This window comes from Molossus molossus, unplaced genomic scaffold, assembly GCF_014108415.1.
Source record: "Molossus molossus isolate mMolMol1 unplaced genomic scaffold, mMolMol1.p scaffold_m16_p_7, whole genome shotgun sequence".
Lineage (NCBI taxonomy): Eukaryota > Metazoa > Chordata > Mammalia > Chiroptera > Molossidae > Molossus > Molossus molossus.
In genome coordinates, this window is record NW_023425401.1 from 107,776,823 (window position 1) to 107,798,067 (window position 21,245).

General features: G+C 53.7%; 1 protein-coding gene across 1 annotated transcript; it reads right to left on the minus strand.

Annotated features, from left to right (window-relative positions):
* Window positions 1-221: 221 nt before the first annotated feature.
* Window positions 222-18,137, minus strand: PDIA4 (protein disulfide isomerase family A member 4). The gene is made up of 10 exons (XM_036247437.1): window positions 18,010-18,137; window positions 13,019-13,196; window positions 11,872-12,077; window positions 9,108-9,246; window positions 7,824-8,029; window positions 7,550-7,708; window positions 4,645-4,796; window positions 2,463-2,619; window positions 1,962-2,195; window positions 222-1,232 (listed from the first exon to the last, which is right to left on the minus strand). The coding sequence occupies exons 1-10, from the start codon at window positions 18,095-18,097 to the stop codon at window positions 817-819; spliced, it is 1,935 nt and encodes a 644-aa protein (XP_036103330.1). The 5' UTR covers window positions 18,098-18,137; the 3' UTR covers window positions 222-816.
* Window positions 18,138-21,245: the final 3,108 nt, after the last annotated feature.

A 21,245-nucleotide genomic window follows, 5' to 3' on the forward strand; every position in this document is an offset into this window, starting at 1 on the left:
GGGCCTCTCCACCCTCCACTCCACCCTCCACTCCACCGAGGCTCCGGGCGGGGCAGGTGTCCTCTGACAGTCAGGCAGGTTTCCAACACTCCTTTTATTCCAGCACTACCCAACCTTGCTATCCCCCCGAAGTGTCTCGGGTCCTCTGTCCTCGGCCATGTCCCCTTGGAAGAGGCGGGCGCTCCCCCCCCCCCCCCAGTCCCGTCCCGGAGGCTGGGCCGGGGAAAGGCTCCTTGTCCGAGGTCCTGGAGAAGGCTGGGCGACGCCCGGTCCCAGGTGCTGCTTGTCTGGATGGGACAGCGGCCCAGAGGTGGCTGCAGGGGCGCCCTCGGCAGGACGTGCGGGGAAGGTTCTCTCCGCCGCCCGAGCAGGAAGAAGCAGAAACTAACGCACTCCGGTTACAAAGTCCTCAGACGACGACAAAGCGAAGAGCAGAAATCAACATGATTTGGCAAAGGTTTTTAAAATTTTAAATTAAAAAAAAAAAAACATTCACACAGAGGAGATTCAACTTATCTGCTTTGAAGAAATACATTAAAGAAAGTGGAAGGTTTAAAAAAAAATCAAACCCCAAATAAGGATAAAAATAGATGTACCCTCTGGAAGAATCTGGCCTAGTCTACTGAACCATTCATACCTATTCAGTATTCAGAGCATGAAGTGAAATACCAGAGCATAAAAAATTTAAAAAACAGTAACAAAAACAACCAAAAACTGGAGACCCGGCCCTGGCGCTGACCATGGGCCGGCGGCTCGCTCGGGCTCCCGCCTCTGGAAGCCAGTGTGTGGTCCCTCCTGCCTCCCTCACTCAGAGCTTCAAAGGTCCTCCCTGGTCCTGCTCGGCTTTGTTGCGTGTTGTTCTATAAACTTGCTCAAATGTTCCAGGTCTCTGTTTCCGTCCTCAAATTTAATCGGGTTCTTTTTGTCCCCACTGGGTGCGAAGTAGATGGTGGGGAAGCCCTCGACTTTGTAGCGGTCACTGGTGATGTCGTTGGCAGTGGCGTCCATCTTGGCGATGACCAGGTTCTTGTGGCTCTTGTACTTCTTGCCCAGGGCGGTGTACACGGGCTCCAGCTGCTTGCAGTGCCCGCACCAGGGCGCGTACAGCTCAATGAGGACGTCCTTCTTGGGGTCCATCACGATGGAGTCGAAGGTCTTCCCCACCACGACCTTGACTGGCCCCTTGTTGTTCTTGGGCACCGGCTGGGATTTGATGACGGGCTTCAGTTTTCCTGCCGAGGAAAGCAAGCGGGGTGGACGTGAGAGATGCACAGGCCTGTCACTGAGAAATGCCAGGCGCAGGGGGTCCAGGAAGAGCCGGCGCCGGGGCTGCAGAGCCACGAGGGGAAGAGCACCAAGCAGAGCGGACGGGCAGACAGGGAGCCAGGAGGTCTGCCCGCGACAGGCTGGCCCTGAGGATTGGGCCCTGTGCTCAACTGGACCGATAAAGACATGCGTGCGGCCCTGGCCGGTTGGCTCAGCGGTCAGAGCCTTGGCCTCCGGACCAATAAGCTGGGTTCGATTCCGGTCAAGGGCACGAACCTCAGTTGCAGTTAGTCCCGGCCCTGGTCAGGGTTGTGCGGCAGGCAACCAATCGATGTTCCAACCACCCCCTACTCTATCTGAAGATAAACAGAAAAATGTCCTCGGGTGAGGATTGGAAGACATGCATGTAACGCCTCAAAGCAAGTTTCCACATACACACAACTGTCCACAAACACCAGAAGCCTGTTTTAAATATTTTTAAAAATAAGGCTTCTTGACATTTCCAGGACACACCTGTCCCAAAAAAAAAAGAGAGAGAGGAAGCAAAACAATGGAGACCCCCCACCTGCACCCTCCCAGAGGCCCAGGGAAGGGTCCCAGGATCAGGCTGAGAACAAGTGATGGGAGCGGAGAGGCGCCGCGGCCTGAACACCAGGCGCCCCCAGCCCACCCGGACCCAGCGACACGCAGCCCACCTTTCTTGAAAGCCATGACGAACTCTCGGAGGGTGTCGGAGTCGAACTCGTCGGGCTCCATGGCGAACTTCCGCCCGCCCTCGTCCAGGACGGCGGCGTTGACGTCCTCCCCGCTCTCGCTGAGCCCCAGGTCCTTCACCTCCGTGGCAAAGTCGTCCTCGTCAGCCACGGCAAAGGTGTACTCGGGGAAGTCCTTGGCCACCTCCAGCACTTTGCTCCGCCAAAACTGAGTGGCTGCAACGGAATGAAGGACGGTGAGCCTCGGAGGTGAGGTTGAGATTGTCCCTCAGATCGCTGGCGAGGCTCAGACTTCAATCGGAGAGAAAAGCATTTCTGAAAAAGGCACCTTTGTGAGTAGGGGACCTTGGCTGAAACTCAACCAGCCCAAGGGGCCTGTGCCCTGCAGCATAAGCCCCTGCCTGCCCGGAGCACAGAAGGAAGATGACCCGGAGCCATGCAGAAAACATGCCCAACCACCGATCCAGGGCCGGGGCCCCTCACCCGCCCTGTAGTCGAAGCTGAAGTCCACGCTGTAGTAGACGACCACCAGAGGGCGGCGCGTGTACCGCTTGGCGTCATTGGAGGGCTTCCGGTGACCCACCAGGGGCAAGGTGTGCTTCAGCACGAAGTCTTTGATGGCGGAGCCCTCCACGGAGCCCTGCAAGAAAGTGGGGGCAGGTGAGGGGCAGCCTGACGGGAGTGGGGCTTACCTAACACTCCCACCTTTGCTGCCACTGTGAATAAGTCAAGATGGGACAGGGCATGAGGGAGGGGCCCCTGAAGGTGACATGCTCTGCGCCCCCCACACACACCAGGAATCCCTGCTGTCTCTGGGCCCCTCCCCCCCAGTGAACCGTAAGTGAGCTTGCTGGGCCGCTGCAGGCTCGCAGGGCCCCATCTCCTGGGCCTGGGCTCACTGCGACGTCAACTAGGAGCCGCTGGAGGAAGGCCTGGGTGCCGGTGCCGGAGGGGGGGGGGGCGGCTAACACAGCCAACTGAGCAGGGGGGTCCGCCTCCCTCACCTGATCTCACAACAGCGCTGCGGGGACATTTCACAGCACAGGGAGGGAGGGAGGCCGAGTGCACACAGCTGGGGAGGGGCCGCGACTGGCTTTGCGGTCCACCCGGGGAAAGCACACGCGTGAATGGCCACGACACCAGAGCATGGCCCGTCAGACCCCAGACTCACAACCACCCCGAGGGTGGGCGCTGCCACCTCACGTCATAGATGAAGACACTGAGGCACAGGAGGCGAAGCCGCTTGCCCAAGGCGCACAGCTGAAGGTGACGGACAACCACACTCTTCCCCCAGAGCCCGAGTCCCATCTGGACGGGACAGTCAGGGAGGTGGCCCTGAGCAGCAGTGAGGACGGGCAGAAGTTGCCAGATGGGAGGAGCAGCAGGAAGAAACGGGAAAGACACCAAGGGTCTGGTCCTCGGGCACCAGGAGGGTGGGAGGAAAGTGGAAAAATCGGTGAGGAGGGCGGCAGGGGTGGGGGCCCTTGAGGCATCACCACCCAGAAGGCGACCCGGAGAGCAGGACAGTGCAGCAGGCGCGCCTGCCAGGGCCGAGCACACTGCACCTGAGCTCCTTGCAGGGCCTGCCCCGGGTCCTCCCGGCAGCTGCTGGCGCCGACCACGCCTCGCTTCACCTGATCTGTCCTGCCCTGTCTGCTTTGTCCTGGCTTCTAAAGCCATTATTTAAAAGCACTGCATTTTATTGTGTGAATTTTAATAAAGCAGATTTTTATGACTTTTGGGGAAAAGGTGATACATAAATACCAACCCACTTAAATTTAAAACGCAGGCAAAAGACGGAAGCCCAGCGGCAGTGACACGCATGACACCCTGGGCTGCGTGGATCTTCACCTTTCTGAGGTCAAGGGCCTCTTCAAGACCCCGGACTCAGAAGGATTCAGGGTTGTCGTGTCCCCGTGCACAGAAAGACCAGGGGAATGGCTACTCCCCGTGGTGCACGCCAGAGGCCTCGGTCCTGCACCGGCCTGTAAGTCCCGTGGGAGCCCTTGGTCAAGTGGCGAGGGTCATGGCCTGGGACAGGAACCTGGCCCAGGAAGGAGGACACCTTCGCTCTCCCTCCGTTGCTTCTAACTAGCTGTGGGGTCCTGGACGAGGCAGCTCACTTCTCTGCATCCCAGCCTCTATGAAAAAAGCTTTGGATTCCAGACTGAAGGTCTCTTCCAAACCTGGAGATCTGCTCACGGAAGCACGCGAACACGGAGCTGGGAACTCGCCCTCCCTCCCAGGGGTGACTTTCACAGCCTTTAAGGCGGGGGTGGGTGGTGGTGGAAAGAAAGCCGAGTCCACGGGCCGCACTGCGCCGCGCCAGGCAGTGGACGGAGGCTGCCGCTGCCCGCGGCCCTCAGCGCCGGGCTCCCTGCGGGCGAGCGAGGCTTCCCCGTGGCAGGTGGCACATGCAGACTCGCAGCGGGGCACCGGGGCTGTGGCCGGGTGAGGGCGGCAGGAGAGGTGGAGCTGCCAGGCGCCAGGGCCTGCTCCTGCCAGGGGAGCGCTCCCTGCTCGCTGTGCTCTGGGGTCCAGGCCTTCGGTGCAAATCCCCAGGCCTCGGAACCCCCAGGTGGTGCCACCAGGGCCCTCATCCGATGGACGCCCGGGGGCTGGCACCTCGGAGGGCCGGGCCAACACGCCCGAGCCCCTCACCCACCTGGATGTCCATCGTGTGGCTCCTGGGATCATATTTGGACTGGAATTTCTCAGGCTGCATCATGACCAACTTCCCTGGGGAGACTTTCAAGAACTTTGCTATTTCAGTGCTAAAGGTGTGGTGGAATTTGTAATCTTCTCTCAGGTTGTTGGCTGAAAAGGGAACAGAATGACAAACACACAGTTCATTAAATCGCTTTAATGATCACGACCCGCGTCAACTGAAGCGAATGCCCAGAAAACAGCGTGATGCCCACCATGAGTTCTGTGTGAACACTACCCCGAACTTAAATGTTGGACTTTAAAACTTGTCCAACATGGGGGCTCAGGTGGTTGGAACGCTGTTCCGTTACACCGAGGTTGCAGGTTCAACCCCATCGGGGCACATACAAGAATCAACTAATGAATGCATAGATAGTGGAGCAACAAATCCATGTTTCTCTCGTTCTCCCTTCCCTTCTCCCTAAAATCAATAAAAAAACAAAAACAAGCAAACAAAAACACTTGGGTCCTGGCCAGTTTGGCTCAGTGGCCGGAACAGTTGGAAGGGTCATAGGTTTGATTTCCGGTCAAGGGCACGTACCTGGGTTGCAGGTTTGATCCCAGGTCCCACTCTGGGTTGTGCAGGAGGCAACCAATCAATGTTTCTCTCTCTTTCCCTCCCCTTCCACTCTATTAAAGATCAATGGAAAAATATCCTCAGGCGAGGATTAATAAAAAACAACTTAGTACAGGCCTAATACCTTAAAAGCTGTATGTCGGATTTGTCAAAAATTTTAGAAAACTCAATGTTCACAGAAAAACTTTGGGCTTGCCCTGGCCTGTTTGGCTCAGCAGTTACAGTGTCGGCTTCCAGTCCAGAGAGGCCCGGGTTCGGTTCCCACTGAGGGCACTACGGCCGGTTGCAGTTTGTCCCTGGCCCTGGTCGGGTTGTGCAGGTGGCAGCCACTCAATGTGTCCCTTTCACGTTGATGTTTCTCTCTTTCTTCCTCTCTCTCCCTCCCACTCTGAACAAAAAATAGAAAAATGTCCTCAGGTGAGGATAAAAAAATAAATAAGTAAAAAAACTTTGAGCTCATCTGTGAGTTGTCCAGCTGACTGCCGTCCCCACTGCAGGGGGCACAGCGCTCCCAGACAGTTAGCATCTCACAATGCTGTGTGCAAATGGCGAGTGTGTACACGCAGCGCCTTCCCAGGGGTTAACCTCCCCTCCCGGGGGGGCTGTTGGTGGGCTGGGGCCCTAAATGTGGTTCTTCTACTGTATATATTGTATTTAAATTGTGTCAAACTCACAAGATAAAACCCCACTGTCTGAGATACTCAGGAACAGGGGCTGGCAAACTTTCCAGAAAGGACCAGACAATAAATGTCTGCTTTGCGGTCCCTGCCACAACCACTCTCGTCCGTGCATCAGCTGGGCAATGTGTGAACGAGTGAGACTTCGTGGCCCGTCAGCCCCTGCCCTGGAGCTGGGTGAGGACACTGCCCTGGCCAGGCGCCCAGACAGCACCCACGTGACTGGGGAGACGGGCAGCAGCCTGGGGGAGGCCGGCTCCCCGAACCAGACAGACTTAGATTCGGGCCGTAACTTTGCAACGGGCTACTGTGTGACGTCAGGCCTGCTGGCTGTGCCTGAACCTCAGTCCACCCTCTGCAGCAATCAGGTGAGGCACCCCCCAGAGGCCACCTGCAGGCCAGCCTCCCACCCTGTTCGAAGCCTCCGAGTGCCCCAGGAATAGCAGGTGGTCGTGGGTGAAGAGACAGAATTGCCTCAAGAGCTTTGCTAGCCACCCCCACGTTCACAGACCCCTCCTCCCATTCCCTGTGGACGGCCCTGCATCCCTGGGGCTGCGTCGCTCCTTCCACGAGGCCCACAGTGAACAGAGAACAGTGAACAGGCCGGCACACCAGGCCCAGCGACTCACCGCTGCCGCCGTCTAACCACACGAGCATGCGAGGCACGACCTGAAGTGTGGTGCCCGCACTGGCAGAGCAGGCAGCACCCAGCCCCCCCCCTTTACCGACCAGGCCTGGATCATCACAGACCACACTCCCTCACACTCCCGGGATGTGCACACACACAAATGTGACTTGCATCTGGGGTTCCCTCTGCAAGTTTCTTCCTGATTGGTGAGGAGTGAATGACAGGGTTACCCAGTCAATAAAGACCGAGGGAGCACGAAGGGAGTGTACCCCTGCTCTACTGCAGGCCTCACTACGCTACCCTGCATCTGACATGTGCGCGATTGGACCTGCGCAGCACACAAATCAGCACTGAGGGGCAAGCAGTGCATTTGAAGGGGCCACCCAGGTGCCAAGTACACCTGTCCCCAGGAGCCAGACCTGGACGGACAACTGCCCCCACCCCCCCAGACCACTACTACTGACAGCTGGTCATAATAATTTCACTTCTCAGACTAGCAAGATTAGCAGTTATGGGTACTTATTAGTATTACTTGGCTAGACGCTTCATCTACATTATCTCAGTTAACATAACAAGCTTCCAAGTAGGAAAGTCACCATGGTGGACAGGGGAAGCCCGGGCTGACTGATCAAGTCACTGCCTGCGGTGGTCACAGTGCTAACTGGCAGAGCCAGGACGCAGGCCTGGGTCTCACTCAGAAACCCCCGCTTTTTGGTGAAGTCTTCCCTTGCAGAGGAGCTGGCTTTGGGAAGGGGATCCTCGAAGGCAAAGGAGATAGACAATGAACTTGGATGAACTTGACCATGCTCCTCCCCAACTCTCCACGTGCAATTAAGACAACAGGGAACTAACCTCCCTCGCTGACCTGTGGGAAGGCAAAGCCCGTTCCCACTGCTGCCATGACAACTCATCAAGCCGTCCCTACACGACGCCACAGCTTCTATGCGAAAGCCGCAGGCTCCCAGTGCAGGCCACTACTCACCAGCATCCTGGTACAGCTGGTAGGACGGGTCACTCTCCCCCTTGAAGACCCCAACGATGATGACATCATCTCCATCCTTCAGGAGCTCCTGGACCTGCTTCAGGGCCAAAACCTCCTTGGAGGGCGGCCCGGACTGCTCGATCATGTAGTCGACGATCCCTGGGAGCAGAGCGCCTGCCTGAGGAGGGGCTGCGGCTCCGGGCCCTCTGCCCACCGCCCACATCCGCCGGGGAGCTTCCCGCCTCCCTGAGCTCGGAGGAGGAAGTGACCCTACCGTACTTCTCCCTCGGACCGTTGTACTCAAAAGGCTTTCCCTTGCGGAAGATCTTCAGGGTGGGATAGCCAGACACGTCGAACCTCTTGGCCAGGTCTGTTTCCGCAGTGGCGTCGACCTTCGCCAGCGGGATTGGGGGCGAGCGCTTGCTCAGCTCCTTGGCGGCCTTCTCGTACTCGGGGGCCAGCTTCTTGCAGTGCCCACACCTGCCGAGCCAGCCAGTCCCGTCAGGGGCGGCTCCAGCGCGGACATCGCCCCCAGCTACGCAAGGTGCGCTCCCGAGCAACTCGGCGAGTCCGGCCAACCCCCGAACGCCCCCCAGGTGAGGGTGCTGAGCCAGGACCCTCACACACCGAAGACTCACACAGACGTGTACACACGCACACACACAAGGGCGTAGATCAGACTGCAACTATGACACGAAGATGTGGGCAAGTCCAACACAGATAAGGTCCTAAGAAGGGAGATTTTCCCGGTTGCAGAGTTGGGTCAGGTAGGGACACAAGTCAGGGATGGCTTCTTAGAGGATGTGACAGTTGAGCTGGGACGTGAGGGATGAGTAGGAAGCAGACAGGAGCCTGAGAAAGGTGGGGGGGGGCACAAGGCAGGAAAGCTGTGGGAACCCCGAGGCTCCGGCATGAGACGGGACATGTGCTCAGTGTGCAGCGAGGCTGAGGGTCACCTTCGGAGAGTCACTCTGGGACAGACAGCTTTGAGCAGACATGAAGACAGACAAAACCAGGGTTCAAACCCCTCAGGAGAGACAGGGAGCTGGGACGACAGCGTCTGGGACAGGTGGAGCGAGGCCACCAGCTGCCACACCCGTTCACTGCTGGGGCAGCTCTGCTCTTTACTCCCCATCCAGCTGGTGACCTTCCACACACAGCGTTTGCATGCCTCCCACCAGAGCTGAAAGATGTCACCCCACTGCCTAGAGAGCCACAGACAACTAAGCACTCTCACAGGTTTCCTCAGGGACACTCCCTGGCCGGAGCAGATGGGCAGTGACAAACGCAAGCATAGGTGGGGTGCTCAGCCACGTTCTCCAGCATCGAGGGACCCTTGTGAGTGAGTCATGGGGGCTTCCTCTCCCCCGTGCCCTAGGCCTGAGCTCACCTCATCATAACCCAGGAAAAGACCGTAAGAGAACAGCCCCCCCAGAACACTCGCAGCTCCACCCGCCCTGCTCTCTGGCCGCCTGCCACCCAGCCAGTGCCGGCCAGGTACCCAATACAGGCTGGGCCTATCGAGTGTCTGCACAATGCGAGACCAACACCATCTTACCATGGGGCGTAAAACTCCACCAGAATGATGTCTGCCTCGTTCACCACTTCATCGAAGTTGTCTTTGGTCAGCACAAGCGTGACTTCTGGTGGAGGCGTCCAGTCGGGCTGGGAGATCTCTTTGACCTTGGCAATGATTTCTGAAAGAAACCCAGCAGGACTGAGCACAGGCTGACTTCTGCATAGCGCGAGGCCAGCCTGACCAATGCGACCCGAGTCTCACCAGACCACAGTCTGACCACAAGTGAACCTGACACGTCATCCCGCAGTGCTCTGACCACACATGCTGAGCGAGTTTGGGGCACCCCCGTAACTCGTACACATGTAGCACCAGCACACCCCGCATCGAGGGAAGTGCAGAGCTGCAGCCCCCACGCTGCTCGGGCTGCATGGTGTCGCCTGTGGAAAAAGGCCCATCAGAGGCCCTGGTTCCAGGAGACAGATTCAATGCCGGGAGGGGACACAGGGTCTATTCTCACAAAGCATTTCCAAGTGGTTCTTAGGAGCAGTGGTAGCAAACTTTTAATACTTTCTTTTCTTTTTTTGGCTGTGGAATCCACCAGGGACCAGATCCGAGAGCCAGTCCCGCACGGCGCCGGTTCTCAGACTGAAACGCGCACCCATGGTGCGAACTGCCTGCCGTCCACACCCGAGTCAGATGCGGGGGACGCCCGTCTGCTGAGGCGCACTCGGCCGGCGGCCCCAGGAGCCCACTTGGCAACACCGCTCTCAAGACTCCCAGGTGAACCACATCCCTCCAACACAGGGAGCAGAGACTTCCAAACACGCGAGCCTATCTGCTTCCCGACACCCACGCACACCACTGCCAGCCTGCTTCAGATCAGGCCCTTTCCGAGCCGATGTGCCTCACACACATTTGCTAAGCGGAAACACAAAGGTGCAGGTGGTATTTATTTTCTTATTTTTCCTTTATTGATTTTAAAGAGAGAGGAAGTGAGAGGGAGAGAGAGACAGAAACATCGGTGAGAGAGAACATCGACTGGCCGCCTCCTGCACGCCCCTCCACTGGGGATCAGGCCCACAACCTGGGCATGTGCCCTGACCTGGAATTGAACCGGCGACCTCTTGGTGCATGGGTCCATGCTCAACCACTGAGCCACACCGGCCGGACAGTACAGGTGGTATTTAAGATATGCTAACAACTGGCCCTGACCGGTTTGGCTCAGAGGTTAGAGTGTTGGCCCACAGACCAGAGTGTCACGGGTTTGATTCCGGTCAAGGGCACGTACCTCGGTTGTGGTTCATCCCTGGCCCTGGTCGTACGGGGGTGACCAGTTGATGTTTCTCTCTCTCTCTCCGCTCCCCACCCTCCACTCTATCTAAAGATACCCTCAGGTGAGGATTAAAAAGAAATATACGCTAACAATTGAGTAGAAGTTCCACACAGAGAATGTTTGTTTTGACACGCACAGAGCAGTTCCGAAGGACATGGGGGAACTTGCCCCACTAGCCGCCTTCCTGGAGGGGAGCTAACCAGGGTCAGGGTGAAAGAGAACCCCACATAAACATGTTATCTAGTCAACAACAATGCAGCATGAAATTCAGTATGTCTTGTCTTTGTGCACCCCACAATGGCGGGTTCCAGTGCTCAGAGGCCCCCAGATCAAGTGACCTTATGTGGACTCCAGGCCGGACAAGGCACGTGTCCAGGACACAGGCTACTGCGTGGCTATGCGGACCCAGAGCGTACCAGTGCTGTCGCCCCGGTGCCATACTGGGAATGGACAATGGAGCACAACCTTTTCTTTTTTTTAAGTGATTAAAAGACACATGCTCTTCCTCAAGGATTCCACAATTTTATTTGTTCGTTCACGCAGTAAAATTTACTTAGTGCCTAATTTGAGCAGGCAGGGCTCCAGAGGCCTGGTCCGAGACCCGCCTGGCTTCCCGCACCATGGTTCTCAGGGCGGGGTCTGGGCCTGAAGCCTCAGCAACGCCTGGATGCTCACAAGAAACGCAAGTTACTGAGCCCGACCCAAAACGTAATGGATCAGGGAACTCGAGCTGGGGCGCACAGACCTGTCTTAATAAACCCGCCCTCCCCATTTCTGGCGATTCTGATGCAAGCTGAACACTGAGAACCACTGCTCTAGAACAGTGATCTTCAAACCCCTCCATCTCATGGCACACACAGACTGATCACTAACATTCTGTGGCACACCGGTTGAAAATCACAGCTCCGAGAACCCCTATCTCTTGTATCATTTCTTTTTTAAAAATGTTTCAATTACAGTTGATCTTATGTTATTTCGTTTGTTCTCTTTTTTAATCCTCACCCAAGGACAGTTTTCCATTATGTTCAGATAGAGTGAGAGGGAGAAACAGAGAGAGGGAAAGAAATATCGATGCGAGAGAGACACATCGATTGGTTGCTTCCCACATGACCCGACCAGAGCCAGGATCGAGGTACATGCTCTTGACCGGAATCGAACCCGAGACTCTGGTCCGCGGCCCATGCTCTAACCGCTGAACCAAACTGGCAAGGGCTTATGTTATTTCTTGACACGTAATCTCCAGCTCCTGTTTCATGGTCTGAAATGGGAAGGTACCCCTCCCACCCAAGGACAAGTTTATTTCGCTCTCGGTTACCTCCAACACACCAGCAAGGAGCACTCCCAGAAGCTGGTGCAGCCAGGAGTCACTTCCCAGCCCCTCAACTTGTCTCCCTTTCTATTATCCAAATTCCCATGCCCGGGGGAGTGAGTCCTGGCCCGGCTTCCTCCAACAGATCAGGTACTGCTCACCGTCCTGGGTCCTGGAGCCCTCGTAGTCAACAGCCTGCCCCTTCTTGAGGATCTTGATGGTGGGGTAGCCGCTCACATCAAACCTGCTGGCCAGCCCTGACTCTGAGGTCGCGTCGATCTTAGCGACAGGAATGGGAGGGTCATTCTCCTTCAAGGTACTAGCGATTTTTTCATATTCTGGAGCAAACTGCTTGCAATGTCCACACCTAAGAATCAGGTTTGGGGAAAGAGAAGCAGGTTAACTGCACCCGTGGAGGCTTAGCTCCCGCAATGCACACAAAAACAGGACGTCAGGATGGGAAATGTCTGCAATTAAGAAAAGACATGATGCCCGGCTGGTGTGGCTCAGTGGTTGAGCGTCAACCCATGCACCAAGAGGTCGTCGGTTCAATTCCCAGTCAGGGAACATGCCCAGGTTGTGGGCCAAATCCCCAGTTGGGGGCATGCAGGAGGCGGCCCATTGATACTCTCTCATCGATGTTTCTATCTCTCTCCCTCTCCCTTCCTCTCTCTCTAAAACCAATAAGGAAAAAAACCCTAAAAAATACCTCGTAGTATGTGCTTGAACATCAAGCACTGGACACATATGTTTATCTTGACTATTATGCTTCCAAAGTGAAGCAGGGAGGGTGGGGGAAAGAGGGAAGAAGGGATTACAAGATAACAGGAGAGAGACAGGAGAAACACAAGAGAGGTGACAGACAGGAAAGGGGGCGGGGCGCCTATTCTGCCTTCCAGGGGCTGCGTGTGTCAGGCCTACACGTGGGGCAGCAGCCTGACCCCTGGCAGGAGGGAGGTGAGTGGCCTTGAGATGGGTTGGATGTCTGTCATCAACACAGGATTCCGTATCATCACAGCTTGTTAAATGCCACCCCCTTCCCCAGCTGTAACTATCAGAAGACACGTTCACATTTTAAACCACTGGGGACTGCACTCTGTCAGGGCTGGCTCGTGGGATGCTCCAGGCGAATGGGCCGAGTGCGCCACTCCTGACCATCCTGAACCAAGGGCGGAGTTCCGGCACCCAGGCACTCCGCCCGCCGGGTCAAGCACGGGAGCAGGGAACCTCCCCTCTGCCCCGCAGGGGTCAGGCAGGGGAGCGGGACCCTCCCCTCCGCCCTGGAGGAACCAGAATGGGGGTCCTTACCACGGGGCGTAGAACTCCAGCAGCACCGTGTCCTTGTCAGCCACAAAGTTATCAAAATTTGCGTCACTTAGAATTAAGACACCATTTTCTTCCTTAACTTCCAAGTCATCTTCCTCCTCCTCCTCTTCATCTTCTTCCTCCTCATCTTCCTCCTCCATGGCCTCTTCTTTATTAGAATCTGAGTGGAAAACAGCCAGACTGGTTAGGAAACTGGTGACTTCCCTCCTTAAAAATGTTCCTAGGACCCCAATCCTTTAAAATGTGTCAGAGTCCTGAGTAGTCCCTGGGGGCCACCACCAGACAGGGTGGTGACATCAGGAATTTCCACCCCAGAAATTCTGCTCTAACTTTGCATACTGGCTGGCCGCTTAAGATTTCATTTGAAGGGAAGTCATGGTTAAAAGATGTCTAAAACCACAGACTTAAAGTCTAAATGCCACAGGACTGCCCCCCTCCCCAGAGGTGGCACCCCCTGCTCTTCACGCCTCCTGCCTGAACAGAGACCCCATCCTCAGCTCCCTTCTCCTGCTCTGCACTGAGATCTGACCCGCTGTCCCTCGGCACCCCGTCTCTCCAGGTTCCCACTGTCTGTGCTGCAGGGTAAGGTTAACTTTCACTGGCACGATTCCAGACCGGAAGCAGACCTCTCTTCCCAGAACACAGAATCCAAGTACATCTCATTATCAAGGTCTAGTCAATTTTTTGCCAAACTACAGATACAAGGCATCGTGGGACTGCAGTTCTTACTAATCAGGTTCCCCAGCTTCAGTCACAGCAGCAAGTGCAGTTGAAGCAAGCATGAGGACTCCATTAACTCTGAAGCCAGAACAGTTCAAAGGGCCAATTATTGTGTCTGGAGATGCTTCCCAGCAGAAAAACCAAGACTGACAGTTACCAAGTTTGGGGCTGATGGTGAGGTCAGGGCATGAAAATCTGCCCTTGGGATCTTGGAACCCCTGGGACTTGCTAACCCCACTTCTAACTAACCCCCGCCCCCTACTCTAGGGCTGGCCCTGCAGCCACTCAGGTGAACCAGGGAACTTGTCTGGGTGGGACAGGCAGCTTTGTTCATTATTGTCAAAATTTACCAATCCTCAAACTAATTACAAAAAGCAAACCAACTGAGTGGTGAACACACAGTACAATATATAGATAATGTATTAAAGAACTGTACACCTGAACCTATATGATTTTATTAACCAATGCCACCATAATAAATTCAAACAAAATTCAATTACAAAAAAAGAAAACGATAAAACCCACTCCCACTCCACCAGCCACTTTCCTCGTGGGACTGCATGTCCTTTTAAAGACCCCTATGCTTTTCCCTGAATTCCCCATGCCTTGTCAAGGGAGGGAGAAACAGCTCTAAAATCCCAAAAGAAAACTCACCAACTGGAGAAGTGCAAACCAAGCAGACTCCCATGTTTCTTGGGACAAGTCCCCTCCTCTGCCCTCAGGCTTCCTCCCAGCCCACCCCCTGCACTCTGGGCCACAGCACTGCAACATCCCCACCCCTGGCCACCTGATCACCTCCATCCTCCACGGCAGAAACTCTGTGGGGTGGACAGGCCTGCAGAGGACAGTGACAGCACTGTCATCCTGTATGTAAAGGGGGCCAGGACACGGGAAGACAACCTCACTTGCAAGTCCTACCCCAAAATGACCTGCATGAGGGCTGCAAACCTGGGGGCTTGATGTGGAGTCCTCTGCCCAAGCTGGGGTGCCTAGGAGGCACCACACACCCGGGCCCAGATCTGGGAGCTCACTTGGGCTGGACAGCCTGCTGCGCACAGTCAGGTAGGGCTTTGGGCCCTGGGTATCCACTCTCACTGCCTGGCTGCTCTGCCCGGTCAGATCTACTTGCAGAATCAAATTTACTAGCGGGCGACGGAAAGACAGGAGGAAGGTCGGAGAGAAAGCACTGGGAACTTAGTCTGCTCTTCAAGCTAGGAAACGGCCGAGGGAGGAAGAGGGACTTGGCATCTGCTCAACGCACAAGATAAAGTGCATTTTACAAAAAGGAAAAGCAAAGACGCTTCCTTACCTGTGCTGGGCTTGAAGTGGTCTGTGAACACTACTAGTGGGGCTTTCATGATTAAATGGGTACCCACGAGTTACCGTGGACCAGAGCTAAGAGTGAACTCATTTCTTGATTTTTAAAAATATATACTTTCCTTTCCTCCCCAACTTGCAGACAACCAAAGGACTAGTTCCTCTGCAACTTGAGAAGGTGCTGGCTCCATAGTCCTACCTATTAGAAACCCACACTTGCCTGCAAAGAAAACACTACGTTCTACTGGGGAGACTACTCTTCATTGGGCTTCACTTTTCTTTTTATCCTCACCCGAGGACATTTTTTCCATTTTTTTGTTCAGATAGAGTGGGAGGGAGAGCGAGGAAGAGAGAGAGAGAGAGAAACATCGATGTGAAAGAAACACATCAAGTGGTTGCCACCCGCACGACCCAACCAGGGCCGGGGACAAACTGCAACCGAGGTACGTGCCCTTAGCGGGAACCGAATCGGGGTCTCTCTTGACCCCAGGTCAAAGTTCTAACCGTTGAGCCAAACTGGCCAGGGCTGGGCTTCACTTTTAAAGCTGATGTTCTTGGATAGAAATACATCCAAAGCCTTCCGGCGCCTTCTGGAAGGGTGCCATCATCCTCAGCGTGAGGCCAATGCAGCCTCTCACATCCCCTTCACAGTGCAGAGCCCACAGGGCAGGGCCACTCCTAAAACGGGGCCCTTCCTCTAACCAGGTCACTGCGGTCCTGTCCACTCCCTGCCCAGCCTGGATGCTGACAACTCCTTGCAGGATGTCCTCATCTACGTTCTCAGCTGGTCACTTCCAATCCCCACTAGAGATGTCCCTGTAACAGTTGGATAAACTCTACCATTAGGTCAATACTGAATAGTTTTATATTAAACACTGGAAAAGAGATATTTGTTATTTGTTATTAGATGTAACATTGTAGCTGATATGGTTGACAGGACTATGCTGAACTAAAACATTCTCTCATCCCTTGAGGGAAACACATTACATGTACTTCAGAGATGAAGAAACTGAGGCACAGAGAGTCTCAGTCACCTGCCCAAGGATCACAAAGCTACTAGTGGGGGGTCCTGACCACTCCAGTGCTGTAGTATCTTGTCAAATCAGATTTTCTTCTCAATACACCCAAAGTTTTACAATTACTTCTCAGGAATGAAAAGAGGGGCAGCCGAAGAGTTCTTGAGCACCAGACCTAAGTGAATTTCCACTTATTTTAAAATTTAAACCAATCCCAAATAAAAGCAGGCAGGAAAATATTTTTCTTCACTGTTAGCTGGAAAGATGTGAAGGGTAAAAGTGACTTCTAATCTGAGACATGAAAGCCCTGCAAACTGAGGCTTAAGTCTATTTAGTAACCACAGTCTTACGGGGCATTTAGAACCCAGACACCACTGTGCTGTTTTAATCTAAAATGTAAGAAAGGCAAGCTAAACTAAAAACCCTGCAAACTTGGAATATCTGGGGCGGAGCAAAGTATAGCCCCAAAGTAATTCCACAGGACAAGTGATCTGTGACAGGCATCAAAGTGAAGGGCCAGGCATGCCCACAAGGATGGGAAGAGTCAAGATAAGGGCTAGAAGCCCCACCCCATTCCAGAGGATGCCCTGAGACCTGCCTTGGCCATGACTCCAGAGTTCCAGAGGCAACTGATTCCCAGCGCCTCCACTGCATTAGTGACCTGTGGCTCAAACGATAAAATGTACTGGTTATCAGTAGCCCTTGGTGTCCAAACGATTTTGCTTTTTAGCTACATTCCAAAAAGTAGCTAAAAACTACCAGTTTATTCTATGAATCCATGAAGAATGCGTTTAAAATGCAGAGCCCAGCTCTCCCCCGCCCCCCAACTTCTGCTTCAGTATATTTTTGGACTCTGTATTTAAATAAGCAGGTGATTTGGATAAAGGTCCCAAGTCACACTTGTAAGGCCATGCTGCTAGCGAGTTCCTTTCGGCAGGTGTTTTTCACTAGGTACTGGCTTTTACTTCCTTTTCTATCTGGGTAAAAATTCTTGATTCAGTGACCCCAGAGAAGTTGCTTAATCTGTTTGAAAGAGTATAAAGTTCACACTTCACCTACAAATACTAGAAAAGGGGGGTTATTTACATTGGAACAAACTCAGTAGGGGGAGGAAAAAAAAAACTAGTCGTGGGGAGAAAGACAATCGAGGAAGCAAGCTGAGACCAGGAACAGGATGCCCTGTTCTCTAGGAGTAGATTTCTTTTCTTGCCTTGTACTTTCTAATTTTCAAAGTTCTCTGAGCCATTTGTTCTACGCTGGCCGATTTCAAAGGAAAATGCAGGACCGGTGACTAGTAGCTGAGGTTCCTGCCAGTGGACCCTTCAGGGGCGGGGGCCATGCGCCTCATCCTGGACTCCAGGGACCCAGCGCAGTGACCGGCACACAGTAGGCTCAGGGACTGGTATCTCCCATTTTTAAACGATGCAAACAAGCCATCCCTTTCTCCCTCAAACCAGAACCCTTGGGTTACTTATTTCCAAATCTACAGCCGTTTTAAAAAGTAAAATGCTTGCTGCCCGCGGCCGCTCCGGGCTCCCACTCGGGCCTTCACGCCCCGGCCTTCTCTGAATCCTGTTTGGAAAACAGAGAACACGCCCAGGAAATGTTAAGCAATTCTCAAACTCTCCTTCCCGGGAGCCTGGACAGGAGGAAAAGCTGAGCAGAATCGGGACGAAGGACCGGCTGCAAAGAAGACACCTTGCACCCTCTCGGATCCAAGCCTCGGTGGCAGGGGCTTGCTAAGAGGCTCCGCGGCCCCGGCCCCTTCACCGCGCTGCTCTCCCGGGATCTGCGATGCTGGCCACCCGCAACCGCCCAAAGCTCCAGCCTGCTGGCGCCGGCGGCGGTTCTGGGGGGCTCCGCGCGGCACCCTCCAGCCTGCAGGCCCGGCCCGCCCCGCCCCGTCGCCCCGCCGTTCACCTTCGTCCGGCCCCCTGGCGCTCGCCACGGCCAGCAGCTGCGCCAGCGCCAGGAGCAGGACCAGCAGGCAAGCTTTCCGGGGTCTCATCACGGCAGCGGGAGCGCGGCCTCCTCTCGCCGGCGTCCACGGAGCGATCCCGGACCTGGCGCTCAGGCACGGCGGGCGAAACGCCAGGGACGAAAAGAAACCCCCCCAGGAAGTCCTCGCCCGAGATTGGCTGGGGACGAGGGAAGCCGAGCGCTGGCCAATCCCGGCCCGACCGCGGGCGCGGGCCTCGAGCGCCCAGCTGCGCGTCCGAGCACCAGCACCGCCCTCCGCGTCGCACTCCTCCCCAGCCTCCTCCGCGCGCCCCGCGGGCCGAGCATTTAAAGCTCCGAGCGCTAACGTGAGGTGCCCCCTTTTGATTGGCTGCGCCACGGCCACCAATCAGCAGCTGCCACTCGGTTTGCCCCGAGCGCACAGGTTGAGAGAGGGAGCCGGGGAGAACAAAGGCGGAGGGCCGGAGCTGGATGGGGCGGGGTCTTACTACGCAGCGTGGTGCGATTGGCCTGCGGGTGTGGGCGGGGCCTGGGAATGCGGGGCGGGGCGGAGCTCTGGGAAGGCCACTGAGCTAGGCAAGAAGTCCACGTGTCCCTAGAAGAGTGGTAATGGCTGTGTGGTTCATCTGCTGGGGTCCTAGGAAGCTCGATTTCTCTTCGGCGGTGGGGTCTAAACCAGTCTGTAGATGGGAAGAAGAGAACGAGACTCTTGAGTCAGACACATGCTCGTGGGCTTCTTGCTTTTTTTTTTTCTCCTTGAGCAAATAAAATCTTGCATTTCTTTCCTGGACTTGGCGAGGGGGTGAGCATACAATAAAGGAAATTCGCAACTAGGATTTGGGGAAGCTTCTGTCCGTGGTTTCATCTATGAATTGGCCATTAGATGTGTTTATAAACTTTGCCTCGTGTTTATTTCTTTCATGATTTTCTGCAAAAATGAAATACCACATAGGCAATCCTAGTAGTTTACAAACGTCTAAATATAACCTTGAGGTTTTCCCTCTTGACACCTTAGTAGAAGAAACTAAGATAATGATTTAAAAAAATTTTTTTTTTCTTATTGATTTAGAGAGAGAGGAAGGGAGAGGGGGGGAGAGAGAGAGAGAGAGAGAGAGAGAGAAACATCTCCTGGCTGCCTCCTGCATGCCCCCCACTGGGGAGTGGGCCCACAACCTGGGCCGGTGCCCTGATTGGGAATCGAACTGGCCACCTCTTGGTGCATGAGTTGATGCTCAACCACCGAGACACACCAGCCAGGCAAGATTATGATTTTTAAATGTCAAGCCTGTGGTGTGTTTTAGATTTCATTAATGCCTGAGGACTGGTATGCCTGCAGAGTTATGAAAGACAAACAGGGAAAATATAAATAAAAAATAAGACTTAAGAGTGCAGGAGCGTTTTTCTGCGTATACAGATTATTAAGTGAAGAAGAAAGGAAAATGGCCTCTCACAGACTTAAGCAATTAAAAAACTTAAATTTAATATATTCTTATTGAGCTACTGTGAATCTGATGGTTTCCCCTCATTTTTGTAGGGCAGAAAGACCTTAACACCAGAGTGTACACTGATTTATTAGAATGCTATGAATGTAGAATATAGAACAGTTCAACGCCTTTTTAAAAAAATCCTCACCCAAGGACATGCTTATTGATTTTAGAGAGAGGGAGGGGAAGAGAAGGAGAAAGAAACATCAATTGGTTGCCTCCTATACAATCTGGGGATCCACTCCACAACCTGGGTATGTGCCCTGACTGGGAATCAAACCCTCAACCCTTCCATGAATGGGGGCAAGGCTTCAAACAGCTGAGCCAGGGCACAGACACTTATTAATGTCAAAGAGGGGAAAAAGCAACTTCATAGTGGGGAAGTCTGGCAGACATTAATTAAGAGATCAATGTAAACATCATCAGTGATGTGACAAACAGAAATCATGCACAACCCAGTAAGGTGCAATAAGAACACATCATCACTTCTTGGCTATCCTCCTGAAGATAAGTAATCTGAACCAAATAATGAAGACATGTCTGACACATGCAAATTGAGGAACATTCTACAAAATAACTACCTGTTTTCTTGAAAAGTATCAAGGTCCTGATAGCCCAAGGCTACCTCTTTTTTTCTAGAAACTGACTGAGGGCTGAAGCCAGCATGCTGCAACACTTAGACTTTTTTAACTACTTGCCAAGTCCCCACTGCCTCATATTAGTGCTTCATGGTCTGGGTCCCAATATATAACAGGTGACAGTTACTACCTAACAGACTGTCAACTTCGCAGACCAGGACATTCATTACTTCCCTCCACCCTACTTTCTCTATGCAGCCAATTCCATATTTTAGGATCCATTTACATGCAAACCCAAATTCTATTAACAATTTCTATGTCTTTCAGGACTCTTGAGTTTGTAAGAGAAAACTCAACTCCAACACATCTTAAACAATGAGCCCTGGCCAGTGTGGCTCAGTTGGTTGGGCATCATCCAGTGCAACAAAAGGTTACCTGTTTGATTCCTGGTGAAGGCACATGCTGGGGTTTCAGGCTCGATACCCAGTAGGGGATGCACAGGAGGCAGCCCATCGATGTTTCCTTCTCACATCAATGTTTCTTTCTCTCCCTTTCCCTTCCTCTCTCTCTAAAAACAAACAATAAGGATATTTCACTGGTTCATGTAACTGTAGAGTCCAAGGATAGTGTAAGTTCAGACAATTTTCCCTGGCTCTCAGTTGTTTCCATGTGTAGTTCAGTAGGTCTTAGGGCTACATACTTCCTCATTCATATCCAGCAGGAATGAAGGTGTTTTTTCCCTATGTAAGTCGAATAGAATAAGGAAGTTATGACATGATTTTCATGATTTTCTTCTCCCTGCATGAAAACTGTAAGAGAATGGTGGAAGAAGATACTTTTCTGGACAGTTACACTCTTTCTCCACGATGTGAAAGACTCACAGAATCAATGTTGCATCTTCAACTGTAAAAGAGTCATAAGAATAAATATGCATGACTTTAAGTCTTTGGATGGGTCCCACCAGTGTGGCTCAGTGGTTGAGCATCAACCCATGCACCAAGAGGTTTCTGGTTCGATTCCCAAGCAGGACACATGCCCAGGTTGTGGGGCCATTCCCCGAGGGGGGGGGGGGGGAGGCATGTAAGAGGCAGCAAATCGATGTTCTCTCTCATGGATGTTTCTCTCTTTCCCTCTC

What these genes read in the sequence shown, in the direction of transcription:
- PDIA4 (XM_036247437.1), bottom strand. Translation starts at nt 18,097, where the DNA reads ATGAGACCCCGGAAAGCTTGCCTGCTGGTCCTGCTCCTGGCGCTGGCG. An exon ending in GTGGAGTTTTACGCCCCATG is followed by an intron (nt 8,030 to 9,107) that starts GTAAGATGGTGT and finishes CTGGCTCGGCAG; the next exon opens with GTGTGGGCACTGCAAGAAGC. An exon ending in CGGTCCGAGGGAGAAGTACG is followed by an intron (nt 7,709 to 7,823) that starts GTAGGGTCACTT and finishes CTCTGCTCCCAG; the next exon opens with GGATCGTCGACTACATGATC.